At 43.5% G+C, this 22,347-nt stretch overlaps 1 protein-coding gene across 2 annotated transcripts in view; it reads right to left on the bottom strand.

The window, feature by feature from the left end:
• The window catches only part of MTCL2 (microtubule crosslinking factor 2), a 103,308-nt gene that overhangs the window by 7,782 nt on the left and 73,179 nt on the right, over positions 1–22,347 (bottom strand). The window contains exons 7-12 of one of the 2 annotated variants that reach the window (XM_066624099.1): positions 20,122–20,247; positions 18,471–18,701; positions 17,692–17,790; positions 13,945–14,115; positions 2,685–2,936; positions 1,094–1,165 (exon numbers count right to left, since the gene is read on the bottom strand). In XM_066624099.1, coding sequence (XP_066480196.1) covers positions 1,094–1,165; positions 2,685–2,936; positions 13,945–14,115; positions 17,692–17,790; positions 18,471–18,701; positions 20,122–20,247 — 951 coding nt within the window. The remainder of the gene's footprint in view (positions 1–1,093; positions 1,166–2,684; positions 2,937–13,944; positions 14,116–17,691; positions 17,791–18,470; positions 18,702–20,121; positions 20,248–22,347) is intronic. The other variant, XM_066624098.1, reaches the window with a different exon arrangement.

Genomic DNA, 22,347 nt, shown 5'->3' with positions numbered 1-22,347 from the left:
TCAGTAGTCTGGGGAGGAGGTCTGGTCTAGAGGGTAGAGCCTCACGTTAGCCTGAAGATAACATCTGAAGGTCGCCAGTTCGAGGCCACTGGCAGCTCCGTGAATGGCGAGACCTTGAAGCAGCTGACAAGCTGAGGTGAGTTATTCCACCTGGTCTTTGGTGTGAGCGAAGAAGCATCTTGGCTGCCCCTCAAGTGAGAGATGAAGGAGCTGCTTGTCAGCCAGTGTGGGAGGCAACTGGGGGCCAGAAGTGACACCAGACCGTGAAAGATCCATCTGAAATGTTGTGCACTTCTTGAAAGATAGAACCTTTCTATTATTGTAAAAATCCCCTCAGAGGTTTAGAGATAGCCTGCCTATGTGAACCGCCTTGAAAAAAGTCAGAGGAGTAATCCGATGACCAGAAAGGCGGTATATAAATACCACTATTATTATTATTAGTTGAAAACATTCATTTAAAATAAGAGCAACTATATTAATTACAAACATTTTGATAAGATGAGGAGTACAATTTATGGAAATAGGCTGCCAAGGGGTACGCAAGTGAAAAAAATGTTGAGAACCACTGCCTTATAAGGCATAAAAAGTCACTTCTGGTTTCCGGCCACAAACTGGAAGTTGCTTTTTTTGGCCAAAACAGCCATTCTGAGGCCTGAGATGCATACAGCCTCCAGAAAGCCCTCTGCAGGTGACCGGAGCACAGCTCTTGTCACCTCTGGAGGACTCAGGTTGTTCCAAGTCAGGATCAACAGGGTCTGGGATACAGAATTTGCAGATACGATGGAGGCCACACCTCCATCTTGGGTGGATGCCATCTTGGAAAGCATATTATTGCATACAATAAAACCAACTGGGAACAAAAATCAGCTTGTTGGATCAGAAGAGACAAGCAGGAAGCCTCTGGGGGATCACGAAGGTCATGAACAAACCACTGCTGTTTGTCCCCAGCATGATTCTACATCTTCTCTTCAACATTCTGGAATACCATTTTATTTCAGATTCAGTCTATTGTTTTAGGGTTTCAAGAGCCAAGATGGTCACCCTCATTTCAGTTCATGAGACTTCAAAATAAGGCCATTTCTTGCTACAATACCTCTTTCCAGCTACCGCCGTGCTTCTCCATTTCAGAGTCTTTCAAAGCCCACCGGTCAGTTCCCTTCTGTAGCTGGAAAAGGTGCATAAAAAAGGTGATAAAAGAGCTTGGTCTGCACATAAGAACCATATGCCATTGCTGGAGATAGCGACCTTATTTATTTCTCATGAGCTTTCTGTGCTGCCTTCAGTGATCTCGCACTAGTTTGGTGAATAGTATGGGGATATTGGTTGTCCTTTGCAGGACCCACATATCCCTCACAAGAATTCTACAGAAAATCAATGACTAATGCAAAAAGTGTAGCTTAAGGGCAGATGTCTAGCTCAAGCTGCATTTTGAATCAGGGTCAGTTTTGGGGCATGTCAATGCAGCATTAACTGCTGCAAGTTCAGTGTGCCACTGTGAGGGGACAGATCTGTTCAGAGGATGTGGTTACTACAACACAGCACATTAGTTTATTTTGCTGCCAAAGTTGTAGCCTTTTCAGGGAAAGGATTCCTCCTTATCCCAACACATATCTTTATGCTATCCCTCCTTCTAGGACATCACAAACAGCTATAAATAGATTCTTTGGTGTAGTTTGCAACAACTTCCCTTGGGAAGACTCAGCAAAAATGTTCAGGAACTGTTTATCGCCTTTGGAGTCAGAAGGGAAATCTCCACAGGCTACACCAGTGGTTCCCAAATTGTTAGCCGTGGCTTCCCAAGAAGCTATGGAAACCAGCTAGAGGAGCCGTGGAATCCTTGCAAAAAACCTGCCACCCTATACAATGTATATGATTGTAGCTCTAGTGGGGAGCCGTGGTCAATGGACCAGTAGGTCAAGGGAGCCGCAAGACAAAAAAGTTTGGGATTTTTTTGATCCCAAAAAAATGGGATCCAGGTTTACATGATCCAGTGGGGGGGTTGTCTTTCTCTTACTATGTAGCGCTTTGCCACTTGCTATGGCACTGAAATAGCACTTTACTTGCACTGAAATTTGCAGTGGTTCACTTTTTCTGCTCTGGCTCTTTGCTTGGGGGAACCTGTATACCCACGTTTAACTGTGTGCACTGAGAACATGTGCATGTATTAATGGGAACACTGGAGCACGCCTCTTTCATGCTATACCTTGATTCATGTTGTGCCTTGTTTCATTACTATGACAATTACCATTGCTATTGCATTACATGACATTTTCATTCCATCCTTTTTCCAAGAGGCTCAGGGTAGCACATATAGTTTTCTGTCCTCCCATTTTAGCCTAACAACAACACCAGGAGGTAGGCTGATACTGATAGGCCTCAAGTCACTTTCAAGGTTGAGTAGGGATTTAAACCCAAGATTCTCCAGCTGACAGCAAATATTCTGTCCACAACCTCACTCTGGCTTTATACACAAGCACATACAAGAGGTAAAGACAAGGAAATAGAAACTGTGAGCTCAGGCCCATATGCTGTCAAAGTATTGTACGTACATTCCACTCACAGCAGGCAGCCTACATTAATTCTGATAGACGTGTGCCGAGATAGATGTATTCACACTTGCTGAAGAAAAGAGAGCAGACCTGTGAGGATGGGCTACCCTTAGTACATGCCTACACAGTCCCTACCTCGTTAATTTTGTTCTGCAACTCCCTCACTTGCTGTTCAGCCTGCTGCTGTTCATTTTTGAAATGGTCCAGCAGCTCCAGTTTCTCTTGGTCCCAGTTCTTCTCGCTGATTTGCAGCTGCTTGGTCAGGTCCATGACTGCACTGTATGACTCAGTCAGGAGATGCTGGTGCTCTTCCCGCTCCCTCTTCAGAGCTGCTTTCCAGTCAGAGAGTGCTCGCTCTGTCAGGCTTTTCCCAGCTTTCAATTCCAGCTGTAAGGACAAAGGCAGCCGCTGTGTCAGGCAACCCTATTCAACCAAAGGCTCTAGCTTGCTGGTTTATAGAGCAGAATCTCCCCAGTCTGCAATAAGTGACAATAAATTGCTTAGCTAGTACTTTTTGTTTGTGGTTGCTGTCTGATCTGCTATAGGTTAGACATGCTCTTTTCCTCAGTAAAGGAGTGTTGGGGTCAGGGCAGGAGTTGTCAAGCTGAAACAACTGTCTGCAAATGGTGCATAACCACCTCCCCATTTATGAGCCGTTCCATGTACCGAGCTTTTCCTGAAATCTGTGTGCATCCATCAGCTGAAATACATTGAAGTAGGTCAGGGTCCTCTTTGCAGTAGCACCAGAGATGTCACACTTGCTCTTAGGGAAGCTCACTTTATTGTTTCATTTGTGGTTTTTAGATGCCAGGCAATCAAGAGTGTATCAAATGTAGGCAGATCTTTCGCTGGTGTCTGCTAATCAGCAACAACACTAGCAGACTAGTTCAATAATCTGTTCTCCTCCACAGTTCCTTTTCTGCTCTGTCCCTTTTCAAATCCAAGGATTGGCAGGAAGAGGTGTGGCAGCAATGGATGCCCACCTGCCCAATATGCCACCTGAACTGACTACCTCAGCCTCATGAATGGAACATCCTTCAGCAACAAGTAGCATGTCTTTTTTTAATGGGTGGGGGAGAGTGTGAAAGACCCTTGTTGAATGAAGGAGATCCTCAGTTCAGAGATAGATAGATACATAAATGAGGACACTTGAAGCCTTCACACTAGAACAAGGCTGGCAAAACCCTGGCCTGGGGGCCATTTGTGGCCCTCAGGGAACCACAATCTGGCCCACGAGAAACCCCCAGTCTCTAATGAGCCTCTGGCCCTCAAGAGACTTGCTGAAGCCTGCACTGGCCTGATGCAACTACTCTTAGCACGTGGGCTGACTGTTAGATCTCATGTGAGCTGCAGGCTGAGAGCTCCTTCCGCTGCTTGCAGTTTACCGTGTGTGAAGCAGCAGCAAAGGAAAAGCCAGTCTTGCTTTGGGCAAGGTCTTGTATAGGCCTTGAGCTATCACGAGACCTTCATTCATTCCTATAAGCTCCATCTCTACCATATTCATTTATGTAAATTTATTCAAATTTTAAATATACATTTTTTTTCTTGGCTCCCAACACAGAGATGTGGCCCTCCTGCTGAAAAGTTTGGACACCCCTGCACTAGAATAACCAGACTGGACTTGAGAAAGTGGAAGATTCTGTACTTTTCTTCTAACACGGCAAGCCCAAGACGCAGGTGCATCAACTGGCTGGATTGCAGCCTTGGCATGGAAGGTTAGTTCTGATTTGGGTATAGGCTCTTTCATTGGATGTACACAGATCACTCTGCACAGATGTTTTCACCAGGAATTACTAGAACCTTGGTTATGTTGTCCTGCTTTTGAACCTAACAAGAATCAGTGATAACCATGAACCTTGAACCTAAACATGAGAGTTCTAAAGATCAACCTCTGGTTGTTAACCATTGTCAGTCTGCTTGCAGAACTTGGAACCAGGTCTCAGCAATTTTATGAAAAGTGCCATTTTCCCATCTTGTCAGAAAAGGAAAAGTATGCTATAACTAGATAACTGGATGCAGTAAGATAAAGGAATGAGTTTCCACAACACAAGGAACACAAGGATATCATAATTCTTCAAATTATGAGAATTTACCCATTCTCATAATATGGGCAAACCAGTTCCCATAACATAGAAATCACAAACATACAAACCCAGCCAAACTGAAAACAAGTTATTAAATCTATTTTTTGAATGTAACTGGTTAATTATCATTGCTAGGACTGGAACATGGTTCAGAATGGAGTGAGGGCCCAATCCTATCCAGCTTTCCAGCACCGGGGTAGTTGCAATGCAGCCCCGAGGTAAGGGAATAAATGTTCCTATACCTTGAGGAAGCCTCTAAGACTGCCTCCCCAACACAGAAATCAGTGCATACCCCATAGGCACAGCAGCACCAACACTCGAAAATTGGATAGGATTGGGCCCTGAGTTTTCTTATACAGGCATTTTATATGGAGGTTAGGTTAGTAGGTCTTTGCATTTCCTTAATACTATGAAGATGCCACAAGAGTGACAAATACTTCCAGTGGGTTCCATGCCAGACCAGCTAGGAATATCTCTGGAAAACCTACTAGCAGCAGGGCTTTATAGCATGGTAAACTCTCTCGATACATTCGCTCCATTCTTTAGCAGTATATATCATTGCCTGTGTGGTTGATAATTGCTCTCATGCACATATATGCCTGTTTCTGGTGGTGTTGGTCACTGGCTAAGATGGCTTTAAAAAGGACTCAGACAAACTCAGGGAGGAAAACGCTACCCATGGCTACTAGTCATGATGGATATATGCTAATTCCAAGTTCAGAGGCAACATGCCTCTGAATCACTGTTGCTGGGAAGCAAGGATGGGAGAGAGGAATTTCTCTCCTGTTCCACTTTTGGAGTTCCCAGAAGCATCTGGTTGGCCACAGTGGTCAGCAGAAAGCTGGACTTCAAGGGTGGTATAAGCATCACTGGGCAGCTGCCAAGGGCCCTACACCTGATCCCTAAGACCATCTCTGTATCTATAGCCTTCATGTGGTGATGCCAGAGTGACTTGCTTATACCCACCTAAGTAGGGGCCCATGGAAGCCAATTTGTCAAGGGCCTCCTGGAACTTTGAGCCAATCCTGCTGGCCTTGATCCAGCTGGGCTCTGTTTGTGTCATTAAGAAAGAGGGCTCTGGCTTTTCACACCACCCGTGCTCAACATGGCAGTAACACAGGTTCTGCGTTGGTAAATATCTCATAAGTGAAAAATGGAAGGAAACCACCAGAAAATTTGAAATAGTGCTTACACATGCAGCAACTAGAACAGTAGAGTAACTCGTAGTAATCCTATTATCCTAAAAAGAGATGTGTTGCAAAATCATACTGATTTTGATGGGGCATTGCTAGTGGAAAAGCATTTACATTATGAATCTAAATATATCCAGTTACTTACAGAAACCAGTCTTTCTAACGGTGTAATTTCAAAAGGAGGATATATATTGTTAGAAGCTGAACTATGCAAAAGAAGGACCAGCATAGCAAATAAATACCCAAAGTAGACTGAGGTCCACAAACATGACCTATGCCTCTAAGTCTTAGGACCCAAATGAGTGTTCCAATGGCATAAGCAGCTTTACAGCTGTCACTAATGTGACAGTGCCAGTGAGTGCAGCCTGGCTGCTGCTGCAAGCAACAAGTGGCTGGGGTGCGGGCACCTGCTGCCAGCAGTAAGTTTGTGCAATGGTTGGGAGGGAGGTGGGGTGTGGAATGGAGTGGATAGAATAGCAACGGGGTGGGGAGAAGAGTGGATTGGGCCTGGGAAGATTTGGTGGCTGCTGTGCCCATGAAATCTTAACTCCCTTCCTGGGCCTGATTCACCTTCATGGGTCAACATAGTCTTGTACCAGCTATGTACAGACTGCTGGCGCAGGTCTGAGTTGACCCTTGGAGGCTTCTGGGGCTTACTCTGGTGCAGGGGAACAAATTTCCCTTACTCTGAGAAGACCTCAACATGCTGAAATTCACTCCCCCATGGGATACAGAGGCAGCCATGTTGGCATCGCTGCATTGCCATGTGGCGAGTTGCAAAGGATTAGGCTGCCTGAAGTGATGGGCTCAACAATGCACTAAATGACTTTTCGGGCAGGTCCTCCCCAAAATCATGATACTCAGCAAGTACATTCCTGTTACCAGCTTGCAAATGGGAGAATGAGCTATGGTCACCTGGTAGTCCATCTTTGAACATTACAGATTACAGGACAGATTGCAGTTTCTGTCATAACTGCTTAGTAGTGTCTAGTAACAGACTAACTCCCTGCTGAGGCCAAGGAAGCCTGTTACATAATGTACTGTCTGGGGATATTAGGATTAACGGCAAGGAGAATCCTTAGGGTTAACCCTCTGAACACTGGTTATTGTTCCAAGAGACTGAGATGGAGCTAAAATGACAGAGATTAACAGCAGACAATTTGCCAGTGAGGAACCAGACAGTCTCTTTCTGCTGGTACACTTATGCAACCATAGAGTTGGATACTCAGAAAGAGGGAAAGACGAATACTCAAAAAAATCAGTCTGAGCAGGCAAGTTAAACCTGCGCCCCAGTTTTAAAAAAAATGCTACAGTACTGTACATTCACAGCAGCAGTTTGGGAACACAGTGAACTAGTTCTAGGAGGTCCACTCCTGAGACCCACTGGCACCCAACTGCTCAGGCAGCTGAATAGGAAATGATGATTCTAATCAGATAACTGGGCACATTTGCTGCATTTATGCATAAAAGCAGTTCAGTGCAGATGCCATTCTGGGTGAGTAAATGGATAACAGGCATCTGGGGGAATCTGTGAAAGATCTAATAATGGCATCTCCAGAGCACAATACCAGCAAGTGGGTTTATTACTTTGACTCTTTATGCCAGCACTGAAATGAGGCTGCAATCAAACAAAAACAGCATCAAAGACTCAGCTACAAATTGCCTTCTCATTTGAACTAAGAGATGAGGATGATGATTTACTAAGGCCCAAATCCTAACCCACTTCCCAGCACTGGCATAGCGATGCCAATGGAACGTGTTCTGCATCCTGCACTCATGGAGGCTTTCTCAAAGTAAGGGGAAAAGTCTGCAACTCAATTCCCTATCCCACTCTGACCACTCAATGATACACTAGCAGTGGAAGAAAACTCACACTATTTTGATATGAACAACAAGAAACTCTATGAGTTTCATACATTGATTGGTGGAGCAGGATCCCTTGCAGCAATCACCCAAGTAATGCAACATCATGTCTTCTAAGGCAGCTCATCCAGGCAGCAAAATTCATGTTACCAGAAAACAATGGGTAATTTTAAAAACCTGAGCTGGAAACCAAGTCAGGGTGCCCAACTCTCTAGACAAAATACATAATGTAGAAACTAGTGTGGACAAAGCACACTGCACAGCTATGCTGTAGGGTAGTGGTTCCCAAACTGTGAGCCATGGATCCCCAGGGAGCTGCGGAAACCTGTCAGGGGAGCCGCAGAATCCTTGCAAAAACCAGCTACAATGTATAGGATCGCAGTCCTAATCGGGAACTGAGGCCAATGGTCCAGTAGGTCAAGGGAGCTGCCAGCCAAAAAAGATTGGGAACAACTGCTGTAGGGAGAACACAAATGCTAATAAAGCATTCCCAGTGCTCTGGATCAAGGCCATTTTGTCATTCTCTGACAATTCATTTGTTCTCATTTTACTATTTGTACCCTACTTTCCCTTCAAAAAAAGAAATCCAAACCTATTCAAATGCGTGGAGTATTGGTTTTCTTACTTCAAGTACAAGTTGCTGGGTACTGAATTTGTATCTCATAACTGCAGTTTATCTGCCTTGGGCACCCCGGTTTTATAGACAGAAAGGTGGGATAGTTTAAATCACTGGTTCCCTATCCTTTAGGAGTCTGTGGGTGGTCTGATCTCCGCACTCTGAGAGTCCATCTCCTGAGAGCTCACACACGAACTATCAAAGAGATGGATAATGGACTGCCCACAGCCACAGCTGACACTTTAGTGGCTGCGGCTGCAGGCAGTCCATTCTCTGCCCACTCTGGTAGTCCATGGGAGATTTCTTGATCAATGAGACACTAGAAGTGATCAAAGGTGATTTTTTACCCCTGAGACTTCAAGTTCTCCAGAACTCTTCATGAGGCTGGATAGTATGCAAAGCAAAAAGGGAGAGAAGGTGCTGTGGCAGAAGCCCAAACAATGTGAAATTTTTGCCAAGTAATCAAGCTCCAATTCTCACTTTGCCTTATCTCCGGGTCAATCAGAGGGCAGAGCCTTTCAACTCTGAACAGGTTAGTTTCTCCAATAAGCTTAGGCAGGCAGCTGGTTAGTTGCTATAGTTACTTTCCTGGGTTTCAGCCAAAGTTAACCTTTTATTCCCCTCCGTTCCCTTTTACTGCTGCAACCTGATTCCCTTTTGCAAAGGTTTTGCATTTGGCAGAGGCCTTTTATTTTCAACACCAGGTTGGGATCCCCTTTCCATTTGAAGCAACAATTCCCAGGCTACAATTCAATGCAGCATTACTTAAGAATAACACCCATGGAAAGCAGTGGGTCTACTTCTGAGTAAAAAGGATTGCAAATATATGCAGCTGCATCTCTCTGCTGTGAATTGAATTGCACACTCTCAGTTATGTGTTATGGGTTGTATGTAGAGCTTCTGGCTTAACACACCAGACACCTTAAAGGTGGATTTGATTCACAGATCTTCTGCAGTGGTTGCCAACCTTTTTCACTTGCATATCCCTTGGCAATAATAAATTGTACCCTTCATGTTAGCAAAATGTTTGTAATAATACAAGCCCTCATCTCCTCTCTATGAAAACCCAGACTTCATGTATTCATCACAGTGTTTTCTCTTTTTATGTTTGAAGAACAGAAGACTCTGCCTTTGCACTGTTTTGCACCAGAAGTGTACTGAGAAATTCTGGGTGATTGATCACTTTCCATATTATGCTTCAGCTTTTTTACTGAGCTGGTTTTCAATCACTGGTTCATACATGAATTGATGACCAAAAACTAGCTGTTGGTGGGACTTTCAAAGCCAACTAGCTACTTCCCTTCCTGCCTTGCTGGTTCTTGCAAGGCATTCTGGAGCATGACCTGCCTTTTTCTACTATTATTCCATTCTTTTTCAAGTACCCCTAAAGGTCCTGTTGAGTGTCCCTGGGAGTACATGAGTACCATTGGGAACCACTGATTTACTGGTATGTTGTTTACAGTGCACTTACTCTGAAAGTGTTTACAAAAAGGTGGTGAAGACCAGAATTTAAAAAGAATAAAAATGTATCTTATGATCTTTTACTATGTTTTTAATAAATTAGACGCTACAGTTCTTAGGTAACAATTAGTGGTAGGTTATTTTTCAGGATCTGGCCTGGGGTAAAATCAGACAAAACTATAGTCAGACACCCCTCTAAGTTTAACCCTCGGCTTATCCGAGGGTCATAGAAAATTCCATGATTGTTGGCTCAAGACCTGCCCTCGACTTATCTGTGGGGTCGACTTATAGGAGAGTATCTAAGGTAGTTTAATAGTCTCCATTTGGGGTGTAGGGGGAGTTACACAGCCTTAATTTGAATAGTTTTACAAGTGCTAGATACTGGTTCAAACTGCATACTAGTCTTCTGCAAGGAAGAAAGAATAGTGGCTATTTCTGCATTTTTAGAAAATATACAATTAGGAGAGCATGTTACATTTCAGAGAGACATGACTGACTGGTACCATGAACTTCACATTCACTGTGACACAATTAAATGAAACATGCCTGCTCTCCTTTCTGAGAAGGTATGCATTATGTCCATACTATCTTATGCTGCTCCAAACAGGTTCAACATTCCTTTCACTGCTGCAAGCCACAAGAGTGCCAGTAGGTTTCAAGCATCAGCAAAATGAGCAGAACTGATCCCCATGATGCTGAACAAGGGCAAGGTGTCTATTAATTGCCTCTTAGCAAACATATTTCCCTAGAGAATCTGAGTGTGATACACATAATGCTGCATATCTTCACCTCAACTAAAGCCAAAAGGAGAAGATCAATAAAGTGCATGAATGTAGCCAACCTCAATTGCTGCCATTAAGTTTCTGATGATGTCAGTAATACAAGCTAAAATAGTGACAGTTCAAGAGCTACACCTAAATGTTTCATGTGGTGCTGAACACTTGGTTGGCTATGAGGTATTTATAGGCAAGAGCAATCAATGCTGGAAGGCAAGGTTGGGCCAAGCTTATTCTTTTATATTTGAGAAAGGCTACAGAACAGACATCACTTGGCTTGACTATTAAACTGGAATTGCCTTGGCCCACTTAACAGGATGGTTCATAAATACCAAGCTTCATCAGCACTAGGAAATCTTGTGGGATCAGTCATCTTGCTGCAAGCTTACAATATGCTCTGAAATGAAACTCCTTGCCAGCAAACTTGTGCAGATGTGAGTGCAAAACTGAAAGCAGTATTTGCACAGCACTGGAGCAACAGAAGCAGGATATGAATCTGTGTTTTCATGAGTTATTTCTAGGTGGAGGAAATAAAGTGGAGATGACTCTAGCCCACAAGGGTGATGATGTTACTATTCATTTTAGCCACAAACCAGCTAGGATGTACACACAGTCTTTTCACTACCTTTCTCCTACCAAGCACATATGCTTGCTAAGGAGATGCTGCATACGCAGCCTGAAGCATCAGTGCTGGGCATGCACCTACATGCATTCAACCACATAAGTCAAAAGCACGACTGATAGCTCTGTGACGTCAGCTTCATAGATTTGCAGACAACAATTCCAATGCTCTTTAGGGAAAAGGTTTCTTGGAGACCAACCTGGGGGTGACAGTCATGCCATTCAAATATCTATGTCTGCTGTTTTCTAAACCATGAAGGAAACTCCTAGATATTCAGCCTATAGACTCAGAAACGGGAAACCACAACAGAATAAGAAAAAAATAAAAAGCACAGAAAGTATAAGAGAAAGAGATTCTTCTTCCCTAATTCTTAATGATAGACATCTGGACTCCTAACAGCAGGAAGGGATATGAGAAATAATTCTGGAAAGCAATCAAGGAACCGCTCTGTATCCTCTCTTGGTCCTGGACGTATTACAGAACTATCACACACATCAATTCTGGTAGTAACCAAACCATCCCTGGACATCTGGCAACCCCAGATGCTCCCGGACCAGTTTCATGACTTAGGGCATAGCTGAAGAATCCAACTCCTGAAACAGAGGAACAAACAGGGACTACCTACATGATTGGGGTGGAGAGGAGGAACTCATAGGGCCCAAAGCTTCCACACATGATGTGAGTTGACTATCTCCAGAAATGTCATCATGTGGTATATCTAGCATGTGGCACAGCATCCAGTGTCACAGAAGCTATTTACAAAAGCAGTGGGAACTGGGGTAAGTTAAATGCTAGCAGGGGAGGGAAGAAGGCAGTGACACAATAGCAAAACCAGAAGTGGGTCGTGATAGCTATTTTTCACTTTTCTGAGGCTTGGAGAGCACTGTGGAAGGGTCTGTGGGCTCCCCGCACCCTCTGGAGAGCCAGTGCCACCAGGGATAAGGAAAAAAATCCTGTTTCTGCCCCTTTTGTCCCTGGCAGCAGCATGATTATGGTGATCACATCATTGCCTTCGCCAATGCCCCACCCTTCAACGAGGAAGAAATAGGGCTTCATGATGCCCCAGTTTGGGAAGCTTTGTGCTAAGGAATCCTTCCTTATGTAGAGTGTGGATCCAAAGCCTGCACTTAGGTGGGGGATGGGAGACCGCCTGGGAATACCTGGTGCTGTAGGCTTATACCATAGTCTTTCGAGACTGAAGGTTGCCAACCACTTAGGTGGGCAAAATGCTGAAGCAAAAGTTTACAGCCACATTTTTGGATGCATCATAAGCTTTGTTTTTCTCAGAGAGAGAGAGAGAGAGAGAGAGAGAGAGAGAGAGAGAGAGAGAGAGAGAGAGAGAGAGAGAGATGAACCACATGGGAGGAAAGCCTGTGAACCAGCTTGAAGCTGGTTCTGAGGGAACTCTTAGTTGGTTAGAAACAGTGTCAGTCAGCCACTTCCCCAGCAGACTGCTGCATAGCAACCATGAGAAGCTTGACATTTTTACTTTTTTGTAAAGCCACACACCAAGACAGGGAGCCAGATTACATAGTCCTAGTTTTACACTGGCTGGCAAGAATTTTTCTTGTTTATGTATTGAAAAGAGTATGAAATTTATGCAAAAAAAGAGCCCAGCATACATTTCTGGACAATTTCATGCATGTACTACCTGGAAACAAGAGCCAAACTAGACATTGTAAAATACACGGAGTGGCTTCTGCCACTCCAAATCTTTTTACTCTCACTTTCCTCATAATGTCTACTACAATCAGTGCACAATGTTCCATGCTTTCACTGTGGATCTTCCCACTTATGCCTAAAGTATAAATTATCTCAGGCAGGGGAGGGGGGAGACACACACTGCAATGATAACATGTCACACATGGTTTATATTAGACATAAAGAAGACAGGGTAAAGAGAAACAAAGTAGTAACAGTTTCACATTTCTTATAAATTCCCTTAATGTCCTAAATCAGTGTTTCTCAAAGTGTGAGTTGGGACCCACTAGGTGAGTCGCAAGCCAATTTCAGATGGGTCCCCATTTATTCCAACATTTTATTTTTAATATATTAGACTTGATGCTACCATGAGACTGCATTTGGGAACTATTACAGATCTGTACTTTTAACAGGCTATTATGTATAATATTTTACCTATGATAGGAAATGGGACTTACTCCTGGGTAAGTGTGGGTAGGATGTAAGCCTAGGATTGTTAAAAATTTTCCTGCTTGATTATGCCACTTCAGGTCATGACAAATAATGATTCATTCTCACATCAAAAGAAAACTTCCAATTTATGGAAGTTATGCAGTTGTTCTGACCTGAAAATTCTGGTTCTGGTGCCATTCTTGCCTAGATACAGAAACGTATTGCGTCTAGCCATGACTGTCAATCTTTGTCACTGAGATAATCTGCCTGCCTGTGTGAGTCTTATTTACAATAACACCCAGTCATTTTCATAGCTGTGCAAAGTTGCATAGAAAGGGGAGAGGGAAGAGGGAAACAATAACAGTTGGATTCTCAGTGCTTGCCCCTGTTGCTATAGAAACTCGCAAGAAGCCTGCCAGTTCAGTTACCACAATTTACTCTCTTCTAGGCTGCAAACATATCCTACAGTTCATCAGACTGGGTGCTCCAACCCACCAAATGACATTTCCAGAACTATGCCAAAAGAGCCCCCCAAATCATGCTAAACTAGAGAAGGATTCAGGAGCTTTCCCTCCACAACTTCCTGTCATAGGATCATTCTTCTGCAGGGATTTGAGAGTATGATATGTAATTGTGGGGCATCTCACCTGTGCAATGAGACAATTAAGTTCAATCCTCTCCATCTCCCAGGTAGCTTTGCCTTTGGCAAACTGTTGTTGCAGCTCGTTCATGCCTCTCCTTTCTTCACGCAGCTCTGTGCACAGTTCTTTCAAGACCACCTTCATGTCCGACAGTGTCTTGATGTACTCATTGGGCTGCTAGATAAAAGAAAAGAAGAATAACTGCCATGCACAAAGTAGGGTTCTGCAATATTCTAGACAATTTTGGATATAATCACCACCTTTCAGAGAATCCATATCAGATTCAGAAAGAGAAATCTTGATGAAGATGATGATGATGATGAGTACTTATAAACTACTTTTCAACAACAGTAGTTCACAAAGTAGTTTGCATAGTAAAATAAATCAATAAATGCTTTCCTGCCCTCAAAGATCTCACAAGCTAAAAACAAGCAGAAGAGACATCAGCAACAGCCACTGGAAAAGACACCATGCTGGGGGTGGAAAGCGATAGCTCTCCCCCTGCTAAATACAGGAGGCCATCACTTTAAAAGGTGCCACTTTATCTAGTTAGCAGCCCAGTTATATTGCACCTAATATGTAATTTATTATTATCAGTCTTATTTGCAACATCTACTGACTCAGGATCATTCTTTTTGCAACTAGCAGTTTGGTGGAAGAAAGGAAACTGAGGGCAAAGTGACATGCATGACATAAACAGAGATAGTGAAGGAAGAACCAGTTAAGCCATTTCTGCCCAACATTGCATATATGCAACAGGGACCAAATGTGTACACTTGTGGGCCAGACAGAAATTTAACAAAACACACCCAGAATAATATGACCTACTGCATATCCACTTGTACAGCTAAAAGGAACTGCACATGAACCAGTACATGACATGTGCTACATGCTGGAGTGGAGGTAGGATCCTTCACTTTGCACAAGTGCCTGAGAAAAGAAGAAGCTGCAGTGCTCCTTGTATCCCTAATGAAAAATGAAACTGTCATTCTTCTCCTCCTCTGACATGCAGCATACATGGGGTGTGGCAATTCTCAGTTCCTACAGGAATCCTTGGAAGGGAAGAAACTGCACAACCACTCCCTCCTCTGGTGTCCTGTACAAAGGGAATGGATAACTTCTTTCCTCTTTCCTCAACCTCTTTCCTCAACCTCTTTCCTCAACCCATCCCAACCTAAAGGAGGCAGCCATGGGCAGAACAGTGACTGACATTTCCATTGCAGGCAATGAAAAGGCTTAGGCTGGCCCTGTTCAAATAAGCAAGTGAGCATGATCTGTAACCAGGGTAATCAGATACCATAACCGCAAAAGAGGACAAGGCACCCCAAAATGTAAAATGGAGAACATGACAAAATAAAAGCTAAAGACACTCGTATATTGATTTCATGTGATTAATTTAAACACTATATTATTAAATTAAAAACTATATTACATATAACTTATTACATATAACATTAATCACAAGAAAGCTATGCATTGCCTGCAGAGGCCTGCTCACAGGGAAAAGTTCTTTTCCAGGACATGAGGCTAAAAAAGAAGACATGCCTTGGAAAAAGAGGGTGTCTGGTCACCCTGTCTGTAACGCACAACTGAATTTCGAGCAATCATCACAGAATAGCTTCCTTTTAAGGGGATGTGAAAGTTTTGTCTGTGGTACAGGTCGTGCCTTGTTATCCACAGGATTACAAGGATTTTAAAAAAATTAGTGGATACCAAATCAGTGGAAAACTAGCTTTAAAGACCCAATTCCAGGTTTCCTCCTCCTGGGGTGACAATAGTCACCCCAGAATGCATTGGTATAGACCAGGGGTGCTCAATAGGTGGATCGCGATCTACAGGTAGATCGCGAGGCAAAATGAGTAGATCACGGAGCCCTGTCTCTCCAAACTGTTAATATGTCAGTTTTGTCTAGTGACTAGACGAAACTGACATATTTAGCTAAATTGACACTGAAACTGACACTTTAGCTGCTCTTCAGGCATGCAGCAACAAAACTGACGAAACTGACTAGACTCCAGCAGGGGCTCCATACATTAAAGGGGTTGTCTGTCAGACGCTTCCTTCCCCCCTGGTAGATCTCTGGGCCTTGCTGGGTTTCAAAGTAGCTCTCGAGCCAAAAAAAGTGTGAGCACCCCTGGTATAGACACTATCCTGCATTCAGCTGCTAGATGGGATGAATAATGGAATCTAATGGAATGAAATTATAATTATTTAACAGCACGAAGGTAGAAAATGGAATTTTGGTGCTTCTTTTCCTTGTTACAAGACATTTAAAGGTGGACCTCGGCATCAGTGGTGAGTCAAATCAGTGGATACTGAAGTTCCACGTGTATTTGACCTGTGATAGGATCATCTTATAGACCAAATACCATGAACAGAATTGTGACACTTCCAACTCAATTTTTTTTCACTGAAGTCAGTTCACAGGTTCAGAAGCAAGTCATTAAGAGGAGAGGAGGGTAAAGAATGCTTTCCTGCTATGAGAATGAGCCTGGGAAAGCTGCTGGCTCATGTGCTCTGCCCTTCACTCTCCTCCTCTTTTGCACAAACTAGGAAGAGAGTAAAAGCTTTAGCTTTCAGTTTGATGTAACCCACAGTTCCATGTTATATATGAGCTTGGCAAAATGAAGCAAACTGTTGTTTCAGACAACGGCTGCTTACCTAACTGTGATTTAAATAAACCACAGTCCTCAACTTTGTATACAGGTTGAGTCTCATTATTCCAGTGGGTTCCCTTCCCAGAACTCAGTGGATGGCAAAAAACACACTATAGCAAATCAATTTAAAAAACAAAGTTTCTTTGCTCTTTGTGATTTAAAAACAGCCTTGCTGACCTTTGTGATGTTAAGATAGAGTCATAAGACAATCCAACAATCAGTCTCTCTCAAGGTGCTTAGAAGGGCTTCACCAATGCACCGCTCCTTCACCAGTGCAAAGTATCTTTCTTTCATGTGTTCAGGGGTCTTGGGCTGAAGCTGCCTGAAGAGAGAATGACTGAAGGACTATCAGCCCGCTGCCCCCCCTTTCATTGTTAAAGGACTGTTTTCCTTTAATTTAAAGGGTGCTTCTCACTGCATTGAGAAAGAGAAATCTATGGATGATTAGGTTATACCTGTAATGGCTTGCATGACTGTTTCTCTCTACAACAGTAAGAAAAGCAGTTTTTTAAACTGTGATTTTAAAGGGATGCATTTTTCCCCTTCTCCAGGGATCAGCAGATTCCTTCTCATTTGTAGAGGCCATTCATGTTGAGTCAAATCCGTGTAAAACAAGGCTGGACCTGTACAATGTTGAACTGTGAAGTTTTCTTCTCCACCTTTTGATCATGAAAGAGAAGGAGGAGAGGGAGAGCTGTGCAAGCCTGTAGCTCTCCCAGATGCATTCTCATAGTAGCAAACTATTATTTCTTGTCACATCTGAACCAAGTCTCTCTCTCTCTCTCTCTCTATTGTTAACATTTTTATACCGCCCTTCCTCCAAAGAGCTCAGGGCAGTGTACACAGCTGCTCCCCTCCTTTTGTCCTCACAACAATCATGTGAGATAGGTGAGGCTGAGAGAAAGTGACTGGCCCAAGGTCACCCAAGAAGCTTCGTGGCTGAGGGGGCATTCGAACCTGGAACTTCCAGGTCTAAGTCCACCTCCCAAACCACTATACCACCCTGGCTCTACAAGTAATCCCCAAGAGACTAGAGAGATAGAAATCCCTGCAAGTGAGCCTCCCATTTTCCATGGCTCCCCCCATTCCATCTCACCGTGTTCTGAGAACTGTCTCCAGTCTTGTTATCTGCTTGCTGCTGGGGATTCAGCTCTTCCTCTTCAATCAACAGGTACAATTCTTTCATACTGTTTACCTAGAAAGTAGTGAACAGGAATTTGCAGCAGCTGCAACCATACCATCTATGCATGATATGAATGATTCATACATGATCAGGCCCAGCATTACATGGTCTACTTGATCCTTCGGCCAGAGGTAAAAGGTTTAGGCTGATTAGCAGCAATATAGAGGGCAGGGGCTACCACTCATGATGGGTGTCTGCAGCATTTACACTCCTGGGGATGCTTCAGGATCACCTCACTGCTCCTTTCAATGCCATGCTCTCTCTCGGTTTTCTGTACCAGGCATCTATCTGTGCACTTGTGCCTAGAAACATCCATCATTTGGATTCCACACAGGGCTAGCCCATAAAGAGGTTGTTGTTCCCAAGTCTACAACTGCTCAGCTACCCACAGACCATGTATTCTGCTTTAAACAGGAATGAGTTTGTTGCTGTAACAGCAAGAGTCTGATTTATCAGTCTATCTAAGATTGAAAAATCCTATGCAAAATTCTTAAGGCTGGATAAGAGATCTTACCTCCAGAGAAGGAAGGACATGTAAAAGATAGGAGCTTCTACATACATAGTTGATAAAATGTTAGGTAAAATTATCAACAGAAGCAAAAAAAAAAAAAAAAAGCCTAAGACAAAGGTCATAATTGTCTGTTTTAATGTCAGCTGAAAGCAGAAAAAAACATGTTCAGAGCTTGGAATACCTCCAAGAAGTCATTGCCCTCATTTGGAAGGATCTTGCCCTGCCTCCAGTGCTTCAGAAACCACTTGAGCTTCATGAAGAGCAGCAAGAAATTTTGCTTGAACTGCTGGGATTCCTGCACCAGAAGATTCTTCTCCTGGCTCCAGAACTTTTGCTCCAGCCTCCTTTGAAGGTTCAGGCTCTGCAGCTCAAATTCTCGCCTCAGGAGGGCCTTCTGGTGATCTTCCTTCAGCTGCAAAAAGGTGGGAAGAGGCAAAAATCAAGTATGTTATACTTACACAGGGTGAAGGAATAGCATGACTACACCCAGAAGTCCCAAAAATCTGGAGTAGTTAATGATGATGATAATAAAAAGAACTGAAACAATCTGTACTCCTGTCTGATACATTCAGTGACAGGCCAAATACTGACCTTAACTGAATATGTATAGAACCCCAACTAAAAGCCTCTACATACAGCCTTTCGACACAGTTTTATACCAGCACTTGTGGAGGAAAGCAGGCAATTGCTGGTTGCTCAGGCCTGAGAGACTTCCCATCCAACGAGTGCAATCCTAACCACCTAAGGCCGGTGCTTTCCAGCACTGACTTAAGGGCAATGCAGCTCCGAGATAAGGGAACAAACATTCCCTTACTTTAAGGAGGCCTCCATAAGTGACACCCAACTGCAGGGTGCAGCACACGTCCCACTGGCACCGCTATGCCAGTGCTAGAAAGCACTGACATAAGGGGTTAGGACTACACCCAACATTAGTTATTTGTTTACTGCTTCGCAGAGAAAAGCAAGTTCCAGCCTGGGATGAAGAATTCCAGTCATCATTCTGCACCATTCAGAGAAGAGCAGGCTTTGAAGAAAAGTCATTAGGAGATCGCACACAGAAGTGGTCCAGAAAGGCTCTCTTTATTTGGGAGCAGGTTAATTTCCAATCAATCTGTTATATTTGGCTCCTTTAGAACCAAGTTAACATAGTTTTACATATGTTACCACAGCATGCTTTGTACAAACCGTTCCTCGTTAATGTACTCTCAATAAATGACCATGCCAGAATACACCATTGGACGCATTTTCCTTTCTCTTGGCAATCAAAGAGGGTATGAGCTGTTTTGTGCTTTCATACGCTGCTGCACTATGATGTGCCTAAAGCAATGAGAGGAGTTATGGCTTGCACTGGTGTCCTCTATGCCCCAGTTGCATGCCTCTCTCACAGCCTGTTCTTCACAGCCTAGGGAGAAGCTTCAGGCAAATAATAATAATAATAATAATAATAATAATAATAATAATAATAATAATAATAATAATAATAATAATAATATAGGTATTTATATACCGCCTTTCTTGGTCTTTATTCAAGGCGGTTTACATAGGCAGGCTATTTAAATCCCCGTAGGGATTTTTACGAAGGTTCTATCTTTCAAGAACCATAACATTCAGATGTTTCTTTCTGATCTGGTTTCACATTCTGGCCTCCATCCTCCCATGCTCAGAGCAGATGGAATAACGAATAACTTGGCCCAGCTTGTCAGCTGCTTCAAGGTCGCACGGTGCTGGTGGCCTCGAACTGGCGACCTCGTGGATGTTATCTTCAGGCAAATGGAGGCTCTACCCTCTAGACCAGACCTCCTGCCCACTGACTGACCCCAAATCTCACTGACCTGGCAGATTTTCTGGGTAAAGTTTTCTGCTTCCTCCTTCCTCAGTTGCCTCTCCTGGGACAGCTGTTCCTGCAGACCCCTCAAACTCTCATTGGCCTCTGAAAGAACCAGCTGCAACTCCTTGATCTGCACAGAGAGTTGAAAATACAACAATAATCACAGGCAACACACCTCAGAAAACCTAAACACTTCACGGCTTCTGCACACATTTAGAACAAGTCTTTTCAGGGGGGATGAATGGTAAACACTGCCAGCCCACCTAAAAAGCAACCTGATCTGCTTTTCATCAGCAGCAGATAGCGGAGAGGTGAGGGGGCAGCAGATTTAGGGTACCCTTCGTCCCAAGTTTTCCACCACGTCTTTCCAGCCAGCTACAAATGCAAGCCACATTGATCTGCTTCCCCTCACTCCAGTGACAGGCGGATAATTCACCTCCTTACCATGTACATCATGCTGTTTTCGCAAACCCAGCAGTGTGGGACTTCTAGTTTATTATAGGGACCACAGAATGAAGGAGCTCCTTCATTTGCAAACCGGAAGTCCTGCGCTTCCGAGTTTGCAAAACCCACAGGATCACCACATAGGGTTTCTTCATTTTTTTTCTAATCAGCACAATGTGACAGAGGACCCAAAGCAGTTGGATCCTGATGGAAACTATGTGAAATCAGAGCCAATCTCAGACATGGCTGATCTATGCCTACACTCATCAACCAGTGCTGTCAAGGCCCCAATGCACTTACAAACACAATGGTTGCAAAGACCAAGGAAAATAGCAAGAAACCAACCATACAGGAAGTACTGTGTCAATCTGATTCATTGGGTTGGCTGGACCTGTTTATAGCCACTGATCAAACCTAGTCCAACAAATATGCAATGCAACTAAAACTATAGGGCAGCTCATCTGCTGCAAAATCAATACTGCTTTCCTTTTGCTTTTCTGCAATTGAGAATTGTTATATTGTGGCTTTAATACACCTGTTGCTCAAACACTACGTATTAAATACCTCCTACATAAGAAAAAACTGCTGGATCATGTCAAAGGCCCATCTCATCTGACATTTTGTTTCCCACAGTGATCCACCAATTGCTTCTGGGAAGTTCAAATGTGGGAGAGAAAGGCATACTTCTCTCGCCACTGCTCCCTGCAACTGGTATTCAGAGGCAGACTGCTGCTGAACCTGGAGAGAGCACAGTCATCACGACTAGTAGCTGTTGATAGATCTGCCCTTGATGAATTTGTTCAATCCCCTTTTAAAGTTAATCTAGTGACCATCATCACTGCTTGTGGAAATGACGTCCACAGACTAATTACACACATTTTGCTTCCTTAAACATTACACCAATTCCTGGGTGTATTTGCGATGCAGATTCCAAAAATGGCATCCGTTTTGCCCAATCATGTCTAGTTTTGGAGATGTAGTATAGCCTCTTTAGTGAATGATTCAAGCAGCTTCCTCATGAGGAAGCCTACACCATGGCTTCCTCATGAGGAAGCTGCCTGAACCATTCACTAAAGAGGCTATACTACATCTCCAAAACTAGATGTGACAGGGCAAAATGGATGACATTTTTGGAATCGGCACCCCAAATTCATATCAAACTACTATAAAATTTGGGAAAAACTTTTCTGACCCTCAATTTTGTAGGCCTGTGTTATGAACTGTGTACCAAAGTATATCCTTTTGACTGTCATGCATCTTCCACCAATCAGTTTCACTGAATGGCCCTTGGTTCTAGTACTGAGGGAGAAAAACTTTTCTCCAGGCTGGCCTTCTCCCAGACATGGTGGTGCCTTTACTACTCAGTGATATACATTCTAGTTCACCTTACTTTAGTGTAACTCTAAATAACCCCCATGCATTCTGGAGAGATTTGATCCTCTTGACTTTTCCTTAGAGTTTCCCTTCTTTCTGAGAAGTCCCCTCTTCTGAAGTCAAATGTGTCTGTGTTGGACTTCTTCGGAAACTTTCCAATTACATATATGTTGAACTGGGTAGCACTAAGGTCACAGTTTTCTATTGGTTCAACAATTGCTTCAGAACAACCTATACCTCCTAGTTTGTGGTCTTGGTGCCACATCGGATTACATCTATGGTCTCCCTCTGGTAGCTTTCAAGAGCAACTGTTCTAGGGCACAGTTATAGTCCTCTAGCTATGCAGTGAACATGAGCAACTGAAAATGTTTAACCCCTTTTCCTGAATGCAGTCTTTAGATCCAACATTCTG

This window comes from Tiliqua scincoides, chromosome 4 (genome assembly GCF_035046505.1).
Source record: "Tiliqua scincoides isolate rTilSci1 chromosome 4, rTilSci1.hap2, whole genome shotgun sequence".
NCBI lineage: Eukaryota > Metazoa > Chordata > Lepidosauria > Squamata > Scincidae > Tiliqua > Tiliqua scincoides.
Note: the sequence above shows the minus strand (reverse complement) of the source record. Positions and strands in the feature narration are given on the sequence as shown.